The sequence below is a fragment of the Desmodus rotundus genome, chromosome 6 (genome assembly GCF_022682495.2).
Source record: "Desmodus rotundus isolate HL8 chromosome 6, HLdesRot8A.1, whole genome shotgun sequence".
Taxonomy (NCBI): domain Eukaryota; kingdom Metazoa; phylum Chordata; class Mammalia; order Chiroptera; family Phyllostomidae; genus Desmodus; species Desmodus rotundus.
This window is the reverse complement of record NC_071392.1, coordinates 84,145,337-84,163,136: the sequence shown is the minus strand read 5'-3', so window position 1 is coordinate 84,163,136 and position 17,800 is coordinate 84,145,337. Positions and strand designations below refer to the sequence as shown.

Below are 17,800 nucleotides of genomic sequence, written 5' to 3'. Positions count from 1 at the left end.
CTTAATATGAGACAGGTCAGAATTTGGTGTCAGATGAAACCCAGTCTCACCTCTCACGTAGTGCAGAATTTCTCCAGCATCCCTGACAAATGATTAAGCATTTAGTTAAATATCTTTAGAGTAAGGCAGCTTGTTCCCTTGCTGAATATCTGTACTATTAATAAAGATATAATGTGGAACCCAAATATACCTTCTTGAACTTCTGTCTCTAGGTTCTAACATCATCCTAGCTTAGTCCTCTGGAACAGCACAGAACAATCTGTTTCTTCTTTTTATCTCATATCCCCATTCTCTCACTGTTTAACATACACACAAACCTTTAGACCTTTCTTTGACCCTGGTTCCTTGCTGTTTGCCTTCAGATGTATCATGGTGATCCCATCCAAAAACAGAATACCTTCCCTGACTCTGGTACCCTCTTGAGCTTTTGTTTTCTCCTTCTGGTCACTTAATGCTTTTTTGTAGTACTCAGATCATCTTGAAAGTCAGTCTTCCATTTCTTATTACACAACTGAATCTGTTCTTTCAAAGGCCATTATGTGTCTTTAACAGTCAAGTTACCCTCTGTGCTAGAGTGTCAGTTGTGTATTTCCAATTGCCTGGAGTACTTTGCCTTAATGTGCACTGACATCACAAAGTCTGCAAGTCCTAAACTATTTAGCTTGCCCTTTAGATTCCTCCTCTTGTAATATTCCGCACTTAATCATAATTTATACTTGAAATCTCAGAACACCTCTTCCTGTCTGCTTATTTTTTCTGTGCAGTCAGTGGACCCATTGTGATTGGGATTAGTGCCCTTACAAAAGACCTCAGAGACCTGACTTGTGCCTTCCTCCGTGTGAGATTACAGCTAGAAAGACCATCTATGAACCTCATAGTGGGTCCTCACAATCTATTTGGCACCTTTATCTTGGACTTCACAGCCTCCATAAATATGATAAATTTCTCCTGTTTATAACACACCCAGTTTATGGGGGAGGGGGAGGTTTAAAATTTAAAAAATAGACTGAATGGAATATCACTAGAGTATTCCTAATGTTTAGTACATCTTGTGACATGAATATTGGGCTTTTATAAAATATGTGACAAACGGATGATTTACTTTTAGATGATAATGTATCTAAATACTCAGCATATTATTATGCCCTACACATAGAAGGTACTCAATAAATGGCAGTTCTTTTCCTAGTAGGACAGTTTATACTTTATATTCATTGGTTACATTTATTTATTCATTTTTGTAAAATTGAAAAATAATATTGAGCTCTTTTGTGCTGGTGTGTGCTAGGTGCTGTGACAGAGAAATGTCAGTCTCTGCCCTCAAGGAGCTTACAGTATAGAGCACAGGTGGGAAACACAAGGCCTGCGGGCCGAATCTGGCCCTCCACCTTGTTTATCAGGCCTGGTACCTTGTTTCTACCCCGCGGCAAAGCTGAGTTCCTTGCCCCTTGCCCCTAGTTAAGGAGTAGTTACACTTATACAGTCCTAAAATTACATTCGGCCCTTTGAAGGCAACCAGGAGGGTGACGTGGCCCCCGGAGAAAATGAGTTTGACACCCCTGGTCTAGAGGTAGAAGCAGACCAAATAAGCCAAGAATTAAGGACAGTATTGTTTAAAATGTTCCCCAGGTGCAGAGGAATCACAAAAGAGGAGTACATAATTCAGAGTAGGGGTAAGAGATGGAAGACAGATTTCCTAGAAAAAGAAATACTTAAACTAAATTTTAAATATTTGAGATGTATAAGACCTTTATAAAGAAAAGTAATTAAACTTGGAGACATAAAGGAACCCTAAGTTAATGGAGTTACATACCATATACTGAGGATGGATTGGAAGAATATGGTAAAATGTCAGTTTTTCTTAAACTGCTCAGTAGATTCATTGAAATCCAAATCCCTGTAGATTTTCTGTGGAACTTGACAACTTGAGTAACAATTTCTATGGAAGTAGAGTCAAGAATTGTGAAAATATTCTTAAAGAACAGTAAGATGGGAATACTTCTTTAAACCATTTTTCTGTCAAAAAATTTGAATGCTTGCCATACGTGAGGCACTACTGGGCCCGTGTCCATTACCTTAGTGGATATAAGATATTCCTCCCACCCAAAGATCATACTCAAATTCAGTTCTAGTGATATCTAGGGTTTTTAATAGACCACTTCCTAAAATATTGCCAGGACTACCAAATAGACCACTTCCTAAAATATTGCCAGGACTACCAAGAAACTTAATCACTCTGATTTTATTATCTGATTTTTCTATTTAAAATTTTATTGGTTTTAATGTTCTCTCTTTATACTTTGTTTTATTCATTTTGTTAATTTGTTTTAACACTAAGAAGCCTAGAAGTAGATAGATTTTACTTTAAATAGATCTTTAAGGTGTCAATTGGATTACACAGCCTTGTTAGAAAGGGAGAGGAAGATCTGCTGAGTGATGTCCAGAGCAGTCACCTGACCTTGAGCAACAAGGGAGGGTTACCTTGAGGGTGCCACGGGCATGAGTTTTGAGGCCCAGCTGGAGTGTCTGAGGAGCCTAAAAAAGGAAAGGGAAGATGAATAACAAATTGACAGGAGATACTAAATAATGAATTTTATATACTTATATGGATTTAGGTGGGTAATACATGCTACCTGGCATGTTAGTTGGGAAAGGATGCACTTGCTTAGAACAATTGCTTACCATATTAAAGAAATGAAGTTGGACCCTGCCTCTTACTGTGCACAAAAATCAATTCCTAGTAGATTGAAGAAACTCAAAGCTTTTTTTTTTTTTTTTTAAAGGGGGTATACTTTAATAAGCTCAAGGCAAGCAAGGATTTCTTAAGACTTAAAACACTAACCATACAAAAGTTGATAAATATGACTGCATTAAAAATATTAAATAGTAATAGAAACTTCTGTTTATTAAGACCTTCTTAAGAGGCTAAGGCACAGAATAGAAGATAGTTGCAATACACGCGTATTGGTTACCTATTACTGTGTAATAAATTTCCCAAAACTGAGCAACTGAAAACAACAAACATTGATCTCAGTTACTGTGGGTCAGAAATCCAGGAGCAGCTTAGCTGGGTGGCTGTGCCTCAGGGTTCTCTCATGAGGCTGCTGTCAAGGTGTAAGCCAGGCCTGCACTGATCTCAAGGCTGGACTGAGAGAGGATCTACTTCTGTGCTCTCTCACCTGGATGGTGGCAGGCCTTAGAAGATCCACTTCCAAATTTATTCACAGGGGTCTCTTCACTGGGCCACCTCGCAGCATGGCAGCTGGCTTTTCCCAGAATGAAAGACCCAGGGTAGAGTGAGAGAGACTTCTTAAGATGGAAGCCACAATCTCTTTATAACTGAATCTCAGAAGTGATATATCACCACTTCTACCATATTCTGTTCTGACTTGCTTCTTATGAACACAGTAAGTCCAGCCTACACTCAAGGGGAAGAGGCAGTACAAGGATTTAGCTACCAACAGGTGAGGATCACTGAGGGCCATTTTAAATGTTACCTAACCCAGCACATAACGAATGGATGACTGGTATGAAAAATATATGAAGAGAACTGTGAATCACTAAGACAAAGACAGAACAACAAATAAAAGAAAAAGGGCAAAACCCCAGAGCAGTTAGTTATTTGATTAAAAAAAGAGAAGAAATTTAAATGACCAATAAAAATATGAAAAGCTGGTTAACCTCATTAACAATTATGGGACTAGAAATTAAAACAAGAGGTCACTTTGTGTAGACCAAACTGGCAGAAATGCAACATCTGACAATATCAAGTATTGGTGAGAATATGGAGCAGAGGGAGCTCTTCCACTGCTGGTGGTAGTGTAAGTTGGAAAAACCACTTCGGAAAATAATAGGATGCTCTACAACCAGCAATACCGTTTCTAGACATTACCCTCCATCAGTGGTGGTCAAACTTGACTGTGCCCCAGAATCTCCTGGAGGGCTTATCAAAACAGATGGCTGAGACCCAACCCTAGAGTTTCCGATTCAGTGGGAATGGGATGAAACTTGATAGTTTGTATTTCTAACAAGTTTCCAGCTGATGCTGGTGCTGCTCGCCCAGGAATCATACTTTGAGAACCAACTATTAACCTGAGAGCAGCGATTTTCAACCTGTGTGCTGAAAGAATATTTAAAACATGCAATACCTGACCATTTAGTCAGGGGCACTGACCTCTTTTACCTTAGATTGTTAAATTAAAAAATGACAACAGCCAATACAACAATAGCTGTCTGGTATGAATACCCTGTCTTAAACCTTAAATATATAGGTCATAAAATAGTTTCATCTTACTAGTCACATTACATAATAAGCTTGCATCTGATTGGTTAATTCTTTTTTTTTAATTTTTAATTTTGTATTGTTATTCAAGTACAATTGTGTGCCTTTTCTCCCCATCCCTCCACCCCACCCCAGCCGAACCCCCTCCCTCCCCCACCTCCACCCTCCCCCTTGATTTTGTCCATGTGTCCTTTATAGTAGTTCCTGTAATGATTGGTTAATTCTTGGTACCAGAAATCCTTACCATACAAGTACAGGCACCTGATTTTTTTAAAAAATCACTTTGGAGCAAAAAGATAATAAGGTAATTACTATTACCAAAGGGTAATAGTAAGGTAATTACTATTTTGGGGGGTGGGTAACTCCATCAAAATTATACCTATATTTTTTTGTCAAGTTGGTAAAAATATAATATATTCCATTGTATGCACATACCACAATTTGTTCATCCATCCATTCATTAATGGACATTTGTGGGTTATTGCCAACTTTTAGGAGGGTAACTTTTGATTGTTATGGCTAGTGCTTCTATGAATATTGGTGTATAAGTGTTTGAGTACCTGTTTTCAGTTCTTATCAGTGTATATCTAGGAATGGAATTTCTGGGTCATATGGTAATTCTAGGTTTTGGGGTTTGGGGGGGAGGTTTTGGTAATTTGAGGAACCACCAAACTTTCTACTATTTTACATGCAGCTTACCATTTTACATTCCCATCAGCAAGGATCCAGTTTATTTATATTCTCACCAGTGCTTGCTATTTTTTGTTTTTTAAAAATAATAGCCATCCTAGTAGGTGTGAGGTGATAGATAGCTCATTGTGGTTTTGATTTGCATTTCCTAAATCACTAATGATTTTCACCATCTTTATAGCTTGTTGGCCATTTTTTATATAGCTTTGGAGAAATGTTGATTCGAGTTCTTAGCCCCATTTTTTAATTGGGTAATTTTTGTTTTTGAGTTGAAAGGTTTATAAAAATATGTTCTAGATACTAGATCCTTATCAGAATGTGGTTTGCAAATATTTTCTTTCATTCTGTAGGTTGTCTTTTCACTTGCATGATAATGTTTTTTATACAAATGTTTTTTTTAATTTTGATGAAATCAAATTTCCTTTTATTTTTTTTTGTTGCTCATGATTTTGGTATCATAACTAGGAATCCATTTCCAAATTCAAGATCAAGATTCACCCCTTTGTTTTCTTCTAAGAGTTGTGTGGTTCTAGCTTTTATATTTAGGTAATTTATCCATTTTGAGTTAATTTTTGTGTGTGGTATAAGGTGTAGGGGTGGACATTTACAGAATAAAGTTTCTTCTGAGTACTGCTATTGCTATATCCCAGAAGTTTTGGTACGTTGTGTTTTCATTTTCATTTTCTGAAAGTATTTTCTAATTTCCCTTGTAATTTCTTCTTTGACTTTACATCTATATTGATAAGGCATATTGGTGTGTAGGGTTTTTTCTTTACAGTTTCTACTAAGGCTAATGTTGGCCATATAAAGTAAGTTGGAAAGTGTTTCCTTTTTTTTGAAAGACATTGTGCAGAATTAGTCTTACTTCTTTAAACATTTCGTAGACTTTGCCATTGAAACCATTTGGATCTAGAGATTTCTTTTTAGAAAGGTTTTTGAAATATGAGTTCAATTTCCTTGATACAGGATCATTCAGATTATTTCTTTCACTTTTTAGGGAGACTGGTTTGTGTACAATTTTTGAAGTATTGGTTCACTTCTTCGAAGTTTTTGAATTTATGTACATTGAGTTTTTCATAGTATAGTGTCTGGCAGAAGTAATGCCTATCTGAATGTGGTTGGTAAGGTAATAATATGGGTGCAGTAATTAATAGTTTTAATCACCTCAAATGTCATATGGTGTGCTTGAGTCTGATAGTGTTATGTTACAGAACTACATGCTTGTGATTTTGTAATAAAAAGGGAGCGTTATTTGTGCCGGAACCTGTACTCTCTTATTGTTAATCTCTCAATGTCTTTGGGGCTCTGTAGTTTACCCTTCTTTCATTGTTAATGTTAGTAATTTGTGTTTTTTTAATTGATGTTTTTATTTATTTTTTAAAGGTTTTATTTGTTTACTTTTAAAGAGAGGGGAAGAGAAGGAGAAGGAGAGGGAAACATCAATGTGTGAGAGACACACCAATTTCCTCTTGCACTCTCCCAATGGGGGACCTGGCCTGTAACCCAGGCATGTACCCTGACCCGGAATCGAACTGGTGATCTTTGGGTTTGCAGGCTACCACACCAGCCAGGGCTAATTGATGTTTTTTTAAAAAAAACAGCATTGGTTTCATTTATTTTTTCCTTTTTCCCGTTTTCAATTTTATTGATTTCTGCTCTATATTATCTGTTCTATTTTCCTTGGATTCATTATGTTCGAGCTCTCTCTAGTTTCTTGAGGTGAATTTAAGACCATTCACCCCCACCCCCCACCCCAGTATAGTGGTGTAAATTTAATGGTATAAATTTCACTCTGAGTACTAATTTAATTGCATCCTACAAATTCATTATGTTTGGATTTAGGTTTGCCAGTTTAGAAATGTTTTCTGTTAATTTCCTTTGTTTTTCATTACTCTGTCCTTTTTATTTTCATTCCATTTTATAATTGCTAGGTTAAATTTGGTAATATATTGTTAATATTTTTTTACACTGTGAGGGATGTTGGAGTGTGGTTTCGTTTTGACACAAGAATTAAGAAATGTGTTTAATATCCAAGTGTTTGGAGATTTTTCTGTTAATCTTTGTATTTCTAGTTTAATTATATTATGGTCAGAGAACATAGTGTATATTCTTTTAAACTTGTGAGGGTTTGTTTTATGATTCAGAGTATGATCTATCTTGGTGATTGTTCCATGTGCATTTTTTGTGGGAGGGGTTTTAAGTTATTTTATTATTTACTTCTTTATTTTTAGAGAGGGGGGAAGGAAGGGAGAAAGAGAGGGAGAGAAACATGGGGTAGGGGGTAGGGAGGGGCGGAATTGTGGACCTTTTGCTTTGCAGGACAACACCCAACCAGCTGAGCCACTCCAGTCAGGGCTCCATAAGCATTTGACAAGAATGTGTGTTCTGCTGTTTTGAGTAGAGTGTTATGTAAATATAATTACATAAATTCAGTGGGTTGCTGATGTTGTTCATTTCTTCTATATCCTTACTGGTTTTCTGTCTACTGGTTCTATTACTGATAGAGGATGTTGAAGTCATCAAGTGTAATTGAATTTGTTTCTCCTTTCATGTTCTGTGAGTTACTTCATGTTTTTTGAAGCTCCTTTAGTAAGTGCATACACATTAGGATAGCTGTATCTTCTCGGTGATCCTTTTATCATTGTGTAATGTCACTTTTTCCTTCTGGATTTTTTTTCTTTGATGTCTACTTTGTATGATATTGACAACACCAGTATAGCTATCTTTTGATTGGAGTTTGGATAATATACATATTTTCCACATTTTTACCTTACCTTTGTCATTGTATTTAAAGTGATTTACTCATAAATACCTTAATGTTGGATATTTTTTCATCCCTTCTGACAATCTTTGTCTTTTAATTTGTATTGATAGACCATTTACATTTAATGTAATTATCGATGTTTGGATTTAGGTTTACCAGTTGAACAATTTGTTTTCTGTTATTTCATTTTTTAGTCACATCCAATTTTCTTAATCTAATCACATGGAAGGCCATATGACTACTTCTATTCAATGTTATGAACAGAAATGATCTGTGTCACTTTATGTCCCACGTCTAATTGCCATTCTCAGGCCCTCCAGAGCTTTTTTTAAAAATATATTTATTGATTATGTTATTACAGTTGTCCCATTCCCCCCCTCACTCCACTCCATCCTGCCTACCCCCTCCCTCCCACATTCCCCCCCTATAGTTCATGTCCATGGGTCACACTTATAAGTTCTTTGGCTTCTACATTTCCTACACTATTCTTACCCTCCCCCTGTCTATTTTCCACCTATCATTTATGCTATTTATTCTCTGTACCTTCCCCCCCCCCACTCCCCTATTGACAACCCTCCATGTGATCTCCATCTCTATGGTTCTGTTCCTGTTCTAGTTGTTTGCCTAGTTTGCTCTTGTTTTTGTTTTAGGTGTGGTCATTAATAACTGTGAGTTTGCTGTCATTTTTACTGTTCCTATTTTTTATCTTCTTTTTCTTAGATAAGTCCCTTTAACATTTCATATAATAAGGGCTTGGTGATGATGGACTTCTTTAACTTGACCTTATCTGAGAAGCACTTTATCTTCCCTTCCATTCTAAATGATAGCTTTGCTGGATACAGTAATCTTGGATGTAGGTCCTTGCGTTTAATCTTGGGTAATGTAATTGTGATGTGTCTTGGTGTGTTCCTCCTTGGGTCCAGCTTCTTTGGGACTCTCTGAGCTTCCTGGACTTCCTGGAAGTCTATTTCCTTTGCCAGATGAGGGAAGTTCTCCTTCATTATTTGTTCAAATAAGTTTTCAATTATTTGTTCTTCCTCTTCTCTTTCTGGCACCCCTATAATTCGGATGTTGGAACATTTCAAGATGTCCTGGAGGTTCCTAAGCCTCTCCTCATTTTTCCAAATTCTTGTTTCATCATTCTTTTCTGGTTGGATGTTTCTTTCTTCCTTCTGGTCCACACCATTGAGTTGAGTCCCAGTTTCCTTCTCATCACTATTGGTTCCCTGTACATTTTCCTTTGTTTCTCTTAGCATAGGCTTCATTTTTTCATCTGGTTTTTGAACAAATTCAACCAATTCTGTGAGTGTCTTGATAACCAGTGTTTTGAACTGTGCATCTGATAGGTTGGCTATCTCTTCCTCATTTAGTTGTATTTTTTCTGGAGCTTTGAAGTGTTCTGTCATTTGGGCCTTTTTTTTTTTTTTTTTTTTTTTTTTTTTTTTTTTGTCTTGGCGCATCTGTTACTTTAAGGGGTGGAGCCTTAGGTGTTCACCGGGGCAGGGTAACGCTGGTAGCAGCGCTGTGACGCTGTACGTGGGGGAGGGGCCGAGAGGGAGCGATGGTGCCCGCTTCACTTCCCTCTGGATTTCAATCTTTCACTCTGCTACCCACAATCAAACTGGGCCCCTCTGGTGCTGGTTCCCGAGTGGGTGGGCTTGTGCACACTCTAGGCCCCTGTGGGTCTCTCCAACGACCTCTCCCGTGAGGCTGGGAGTCTCTCCTGCTGCCGCCCCAACCCCCACGGGTGTTTTCAATCAGAGGTTTGAGGCTTTTATTTCCCCGCACTGGAGCCCTGGGTTGCATAGTCTGCTTCGCTCCCCACCATTCCTCCTGGTTTATCTGTGCGCGAATGTGGGGCTGCGGGGTCTGCTAGTGGTCGGACTGCCTGCCCTGTTCATCCCACACTCTGCCAGTCTCAGTCCCATCACAGCCATGCGAGTCCTCTCCGCCCTGGTGCCCGTCTCCGCCCCTCCTACCGGTCTGGATGAATGTTTATTTTTTATTTCCTTGGTGTCGGACTTCCTTGCCGTTGGATTTTTCTGTCAGTTCTGGTTATGCGAGGAGGCGCAGTGTGTCTACTTACGCCGCCATCTTGTTTCTCCTCCCCTCCAGAGCTTTTGTTTGTTGGTTTTCTTCATTCGTTCCAGACTGGTGATTGGCAGAATGGTGGTTGCTCTGTCAACCTGAGGTCTAAGTGACTGCAATCAGCAGGGCTTCCCTATCTACCTGAAATGGGCATATAGGAGGAATGAGAAATAAACCTTTTTTGTTTTAAGCCACAAATTGGGGATTCTTGACAGAGCCTAATGTAGCCTATCCTGGTTGGTACACTTGTGGAAACTGCCCCTTGAAGGAACTTCTGCCATATACCTTTAAACATTTAATGATAATATCAGTAACTGGTGGTTGTGTTTTTGTCTTAAGCAATCTGTGAAATGCTTTATAGCTTGCTAAATACTTGCAATCGTCCCATGAGAAAAGAACTGTGATGAGGTAGGAACTTGCCCTATGGTCTCTCTCTCTTTCCTATATACTTTAACTTCCTTGGTGATATTAGTCATTTTCCTGGTTTGCATTGTCATCATTTCACTGAATATCAAATACTCTTGATTATAAAATGCATTGTTGTTTTATGTACAACCCCCCAAAAGTTTTGGTCCTCATTTCATTTTAGATTAAGTTTACCTCAGAGTCTGCTTACTGATTTCATGGATACCATGATGTTTTAATCTTTACCTGAGGACATACTTACTGATTTTAGAGAGAGGAGAAGGGAGGGAGGGAGAGAGGGAGAGAAAAATCAATATGAGAGAGAAACATTGATTGGTTACCTATTGTACACACTTGGACCAGGGATTGAACCTTGCACTGAGGCATGTTCCCTGACCAGGGAATCAAACCTGCAGCCTTCCATTTTATGAGACAGCATTCCAACCAACTGAGCCACACTGGTTGGGGCACCCCTTCCCTATTTTTATTTCACACTCTTTACCTGGCCAAAGCAATTGTGGGACTATGATAAACAAACTCTTATATCCTCAACCTCTTCTTTAACCTTAAATTGGTTCCAGACACCTGCCCAGCCCTTGATTATAGCACTTCTTCAGCCTTCTCTAGTGAAACTGTTTCTTCAAAACCCACAGACTCAGGTCAGGACCAATATAGATATTAGAGAGGAATGGCAATAAGAATTCCTAATATCTTGGTCTCTCCAGTCCAACTGCTAAGAAATGGGTCTTTGATTTAATGGGTCTAGGAAAATACCAACTGCTCACAGGCAGTAAAAATGTACTGCTTTAAATTTATGCCATTAACCTCCACGGGCCTTCAGCAGAGTCTGGCAGCACTGTGTTACTTCACTTTCCCGTTTAATTTCCACTCATCTCAAAACTCTCAGGGCTCCCACTCTCATCTGTGGATTTCACATCAAACTTTATTTTAAAATTAGATGCAGCACTCATCTCACAACCAAATCTACAGACCTATCTGTATTGGTCTTCGTGTTCTCTGTCTTCCTTCAGTTGTTTTCAGAGTTTCCCTAACAGTCTAATTCCTCTTCCTGGGACTCAGGTTCCATCTCTTCTTACTGTCTCTAGAGCTTCTTTCCAGCAGTTAGCATCTCTCTTTCACATCCTCAATTTCTGCCTTTCTCAGGTTTTCACTTCAGCCTACAAACGTGCTGTAATCTCCTAGAGCCCTGATACATAGGCAAATGTATGGAAATACGACCAAATAAATATGTTCAAATATATAAATTCCATCCTTCCTAGTGTCTTCTATCCACTGTTTTTGTTTCTGTTCTTACTCAATAAATTTTCTTCATTGAATAGTTTTTCTCCTACCTCAGTATCTGTTTCTTAACAATTTTTGTGATCTCTACTCTTTACCAATCCTCTAAATCAGGTGTACCAAACTCATTTTCACCAGGGGCCACATCAGCCTCACGGTTGCTTTCAAAGCGTCGAATATAATTTTAGGACTGTATAAATGTAACTACTCCTTAATTAGGGGCAAGGAGCTCTACTACATTCGTCCCTTTGAAGGCAACCACGAGGCTGATGTGGCCCCCGGTCAAAATGACTTTGACACCCCTGTCAATATTTAGACTCCATTTAGACCCTGAGTTTGAGTCTTCTGAACCTACACCCCTCACCCCTGTGGAGATCTGCTTATTAGTATACTGTGAATGTATCTCGTGCTTCACACCTCCTTATAGCCAGATGCCTCCTTGGTCATTTAATTGACCTCTCCTGTTGGTGACATAAGGCTTGATTTCTCCCCTTTGTTATTCCCCACTTCAGTCTACCCTCTTGCACACACTATAAAACACAGGTGGCAAAACACAAGGCCCAAGGGCCAAATCCAACTTTCCACCTTGTTTTATCTGGCCCAGCACCTTGTTTCTACCCAGTGGCTGCGCCAAGCTTCTTGCCCTTAGTTAAGGAGTAGTTACATTTATACAGTCCTGAATTAACATTTGGCCCTTTGAAGGCAACTGTGAGGCTGATGTGGCCCTCGGTGAAAATGAGTTTGACAGCCCTGATCTACACATTACTCCCATGCTCATTCCCCAACTCAAATCTTTTTTTATTATTTTTTTTATTTTTCTTTTCTGACTCCCATCCCTTAGAGGAGTGGTTCTTTATCCTAACTGCACATGAGTTTTATCTATGGAACTTCAAAAAAAAAAAAAAAAAAGGCTGTGGGTACTAGAGCCCTTAATTTACTGGATTGGAAAGAATCACTGAACAGAAATGATTTCTTTCTTATCCTATTCTGAAAACAGCTTAAATCTTAGCTCCAGCATTAATTGAGTACCTGTTAGGGCTGAGAACCCAGGATAAGCGATTAGGGGACAAAAGGTGAATAAAACATGTTTCTGGTCTCAAAGTAGTGAGTAAGCCTGAAATACAATCAAGTTTATTTATCAGGTTTTTACTGTAAAGCAGTTCTGCCTGGGTGGTCAATGAACTTACTATAGAGAGAATTTGTCTTAGATGATGAGATTGTAGGAAAAACAAGTATTTGGGGGGCTCAAAGGTAGATCAGAAGTTAGTTTTTGAACATGTGAAGTTTGAGATGCCTCTAAGCTTTCTTAATAGAGATATTAGTGACAGAGCTTGATTTAAAGTTTGGGCTTTATCAGCCCGTATTTGACATTATAAAGCCAGAAGATTGGATAAGATCACCTGGGGAGTAAATGTAGCTTGAGAAAAGCAGACATCTGCTACTCTTTGCAAACATGAGTAGTTTAAGGAGTCATAAAGGAAAATACTGCATTACCTGATTGAAGCAAAAATTTGAAAATTTTATCATCACTTCTCAAACTTTAATATAAATTATTTTGTTAAAGTTTAGTAGGTCTGAAATGAGTCCTGAGATTCTGCTACTCTAAAAAAATTCCAGAAGATTATACTGCATCTGGCCTATGGACCACACTTTGAGTTGCAAGACATTACATGACAAAAGAGATATAAAGTGAAAACAAGGAAAGACTGCAGCATTTGTAGGAGAATAAGGATTAATATCCAGAATATCCAGAATAAATGGTATCTATAAATCAACAAGAAAAAAAAAGGAGGGAAAAAGAATATGGATAGAGAATTTTCCAAAGAGAAATTTAAATGGCAAATAAAAAAATGCTCAGTTTTCTAGGAAATACAAATTAAACAGCAAGATCACCTTTTCCTCTCAGATTGGCAAATGTTTAGTTTGGTAATACCCAGTTTGTTGGGATTATAAGAAAAAGGGTGGACTCACACCCTGTGAGTAAGAGTATGACTTGGTACTTTTTTTCTTTTGGAAGACCATTTGGCATAGTTATTAAATTTTTAAAAGTGCATATCCTTCAGTCCAGGAATCCTTTGCTTTGATATCTAAAAGGGAAATTTGGATCTTTGTCCCAAAAGATAATTCAGAACTATTCATTGAAACATTTTGAAGTTGAGAAAAATGGAATAATTTAAGTGCCCTCTAGTAAGGGAATTATTAGATAAGCCAGGGGTCCTGAAACTCGTTTGCTCACTTTTCCCCCCCTTGTACATTTTTTAATTTTCTCACATTTTTTGTTATAATTTTAAGTAGTTTTAAAGGCCATAATTTCTAGTGTGTATTATATTTATGTTAAATACATTTTTGGTCACATTAAAACTGAAGGTGTAGATCATTCAGTTTAAAACAGAGTAATCTACCACATATGTAATTTGCAAAGTAGGTTCTTAAACCACTCAAATAAATTGAACTCATTTTTCATAAAAAATAGGATTTTTTATATATCTTAACATAAATATGTAACATGTACTTGTATTACAACCACTAGACTTCTGAATTATAGGTTGGCTGGCTGGATAAATGGGTAAGTCTTAGAGCCTTGCCAGTAATGTGTTTCATTGATAAAATAAGGTCTCACTCTTAATTTTCCCCTGCTTTTCTTTCAAGGGATTTTCCCTCTTCTTAGGTACTTTGGAGTGTATAAGTAAAGTTATTTATGCCCACCTAACCTTAGTTTACCATTGAAGTTTGAAGATCATTGAAATAAGCAGTGTCATAACTATTATGAAATGAAATGAATGTATCTATACTTAATATAATCATTTTTAAAATATTTTATTTATTTATTTTTTAGAGAGAAGGGGAAGGGAGGGAGAAAGAGAAGGAGAGAAGCATTGATCAGTTGCCTCTCACATGCCCCCAACCGGGGACCTGGTCTGCAGTACAATGTCCAACCTATTGAGCCACATCAGTCAGGGCTGTATTTAATATAACCATTTAAGAGGGTGTATAATAATAATCATTTAAAAAGGAATAAAATATATAGAGATATTGACATGGAAAGAGTTCTGAGAACTCTTTTTGTTCAGTGAAAAAAAGCAAGTGTTAAAATATTTTTAGATAATGATACTTGTTTTGCATGTATGCAAGTATTTTTTTACATTTGTGACAAGGCCCATCCAGAAAGTATCCAGCCATGCAATGTGAAAGTCCCTAGAGGCATTTATTGAAGAAGATATGAGAATATGAGATACAAGAAACATTGTACATAGGACAGTGATGCCTCAGTTCCCTTCAAAGTAGGTACCTTGGGACCTCACACAGTTCTCACTGCATCATTAGTGACTGCATCACGGTCTTCCTTCTGCTCTGGTAGCAGAAGCTGCAGAACAGATTTTGCCATGATGCGTTTCCTGCCAAGATCCTATGTCAAAATCTCAGACACAGTAGTTTTTGGAATCCCCAGATCAGCTTCTAGTTCTCCCACTAGTTGCCAGTTGCCAGTCTTTATTGATTGCAGCCTGTACATGTTCAACATTCTCAGGTGTTCTGCTTGTCGCAAGCCTTCCAGAACACGAATCACTTTCAACAGATTCTCAACCATCTTTGAAGCAAGTCATCGTTGTTCACACATGCGAATTCCAGTCCACTCTCCTTAGCTACCAGATTATATGTCACGCAAACTGTTCTCATTACCTTAACAATGGCTGGACTTTTTCCAGACAGACCTCATGTACGTGTTTATGTTCTTTTACTCAAGTAAAAAGATGTGGAAAGATGCATACGAAACGATAAACAGCACTTAGATTTTTGGTAGGGGGGCCAGGAATGTGGGAAGAGTAAAAAGAGATTCTTGTTTATTCTGAATACTCATGTATTATTTGAATTTTCTATAATTGAGACTATATTGTATTAATACTATGGAAAAAATTGTAAAATGTTAAGTAAAAGGGAAAAGCCACTGTACTTAACTGATCTCTAAGTTTTCTAAGCTCTAAATTTCAAGAATTGCTGGCAGTTACTGCAATATTTTAATAGAATTGTTGAAGTATTTCTAATTCCTATTCTAAATGATTTTTACTTAAATTGTTTTAAAATGTTTTTTTAGGTGTGGAATATCAAACAAATGATTAAATTGACACAGGAACATATAGAGGCACTATTGGACAAATTTGGTGGAGAGCATAATCCACCATCAATATATCTGGAGGTAAGCTTTTGAGTATTATAGTAATTTTGAAAAAAAATGAACTTAAAAAAAAGTATTTGTATAGATAATATTGGTTATCTAAGGGGGTGAGATTAGAAATAATGGGGAGAGCCTTGGCCTGTGTGACTCGGTTGGTTGGAGCATTGTCCCATGCACAGAAAGGTCACAGGTTCAATTCCCAGTCAGGGAACTTACCTAGGTTGTGGGTTTGGCCCCCAGTCAGGGCACATGAAGGAAATCAGTAAATATATCCTCAGGCGAGGATAAAAAGAAATAATAATAATGTGAAGAGAGAACTACTGTATTTTGCTGTGTATAATGCTCACCTTTTTGCCCAAATATTAAGGAAAAACAAGGATGCACGTTATACATGGGTAGTACTAATTCCGTATCTATATAAATGTTTTTAATTATTTTATTTATGCCTATGCATTAAAGTATAGCTCTAAAAAGCAGTAATGATACCTGTATGCAAAACAATGCCCTGGGATATGATAATTGATGTTGTTTCTAAATAGAAATAAATGAGAAATTAAGTGAAAAAATTAAAACGAAAGTTTTTTTTTCTCTGAAAGTTTGGGCCAAAAACGTGGGTGTGCTTTATACACAGGAGTGCATTATACATGGCAGAGTACAGTAGTTTTGTCTTTATTATGCTTCTTAATCTTGGTTCTCTTATTAAATGAATAGAGAAAAGAAAGCCTTCTGTAGTTGAGGTCAGAAAAGTAGTTACTATATTAAAAAATAGGGAGAATTTTGTAAAATTATTTTTTCCAGAACAGATATCCCCTAAATTGGATTTTGCTTTCTTTTAGGTAAAATTTATAATATTTAAATAGCTCAAAATTACTTCGCTTTACTATTTAATAGTGCCTTGAGGCTTTTGTATAAAGCCTTGAGTGTCATTGTCCTTAATCCTATGAGGTAGTAGTAGTCACTCTTCTAATCACAGATAAGCTTTCTTGGCATTAGTTTCCTTATGTAAGTCACTCAGGTTCCACAGCCTGTACTGCTTACCACTACACTATCCTGTCTCTCCCTATACAAGCTGGCTCCACTTTAAATACTAGCCATTTATTTAGGGATATAACCCTAAATATTTGCCATCAACTTCAGATGCCAGAGATTTTTAGGCATGGATTGATGGACTCCTAAACTAAATTTCTAATATAGTGATCTAATTACTTTTTAAAGGGCAAGGTAAATATTGAGTATTTCATTAGAAAGTAAGTTTGCATTTCTAATACATATTTGGAAGTTTGGAAATAACTGCTAATATACTATTCTTTTCTTCGTTGGCTTATTCCAGAGCACACTGCAAGTTAATGTCAATGCCAGGACTGGAGTTCATACCTCTGATTACTTTACTTTCTAATATTCCATGCTTTCTGTTTTACTTCTATGTCTGAGGAGGACAAGCAAAGGAATCATAAGGAAGAAAATAGTCCTGGGAAAAAATAGTAATTCTTTGTTAATCAGAATTAGATAATTTAACCAGCAGTTTTCTTCTGCCAGCCATTTCTCTGTCTGGGAGACATTTAATACATTTACATCAATAATCATGTCTCACTATAGCAGGAATTCATTGCCTCCTCCCACACACACATCCTTCAGGCTTTTTAGTATTCAAGTTATATCTTAGTAGGGCAGCATAAAGCAGACCATACCTCATAGGTTATGTCATTAGCATGTAGATTCTTATTTTTGGGACTAATACTATACAATTTCTCTGTAGAAGGCAGTATAATATAGTGATTAAGATGAACCATGGAGTCACGCAGACCCTGTGTGTTAATCCTACCTGTACCTTAGTCTGCATACAAGTTACCTAACCTCTCCATGTCACACCTCATTGATAAAATGGGAATAATATCACAGGTGGTAATTTAAGGATGAATTGAGTTTATAAATATGAAATAGCATAGTTCCTCACACATTAAGTGCTCCAAAAATTCAACAGATACATGTTGAGTGCCTGCTCACATTTATACTTTCCTAGGCTCTGAGGATATAGCAGTTTTTTTTAATCCTCACCCAAGGATCTGTTTACTGACTCGAGAGTGAGAGAGAGAAAAAGAAA

The 17,800-nt window shown here is 37.3% G+C and overlaps 1 protein-coding gene across 5 annotated transcripts in view; it reads left to right on the top strand.

The window, feature by feature from the left end:
- The window catches only part of BRAF (B-Raf proto-oncogene, serine/threonine kinase), a 115,499-nt gene that overhangs the window by 10,931 nt on the left and 86,768 nt on the right, over positions 1 to 17,800 (top strand). For all 5 annotated transcript variants that reach the window (XM_053925999.2, XM_053925997.1, XM_053926000.1 and 2 more), the window contains exon 2: positions 15,619 to 15,720. In XM_053925999.2, coding sequence (XP_053781974.1) covers positions 15,619 to 15,720 — 102 coding nt within the window. The remainder of the gene's footprint in view (positions 1 to 15,618; positions 15,721 to 17,800) is intronic.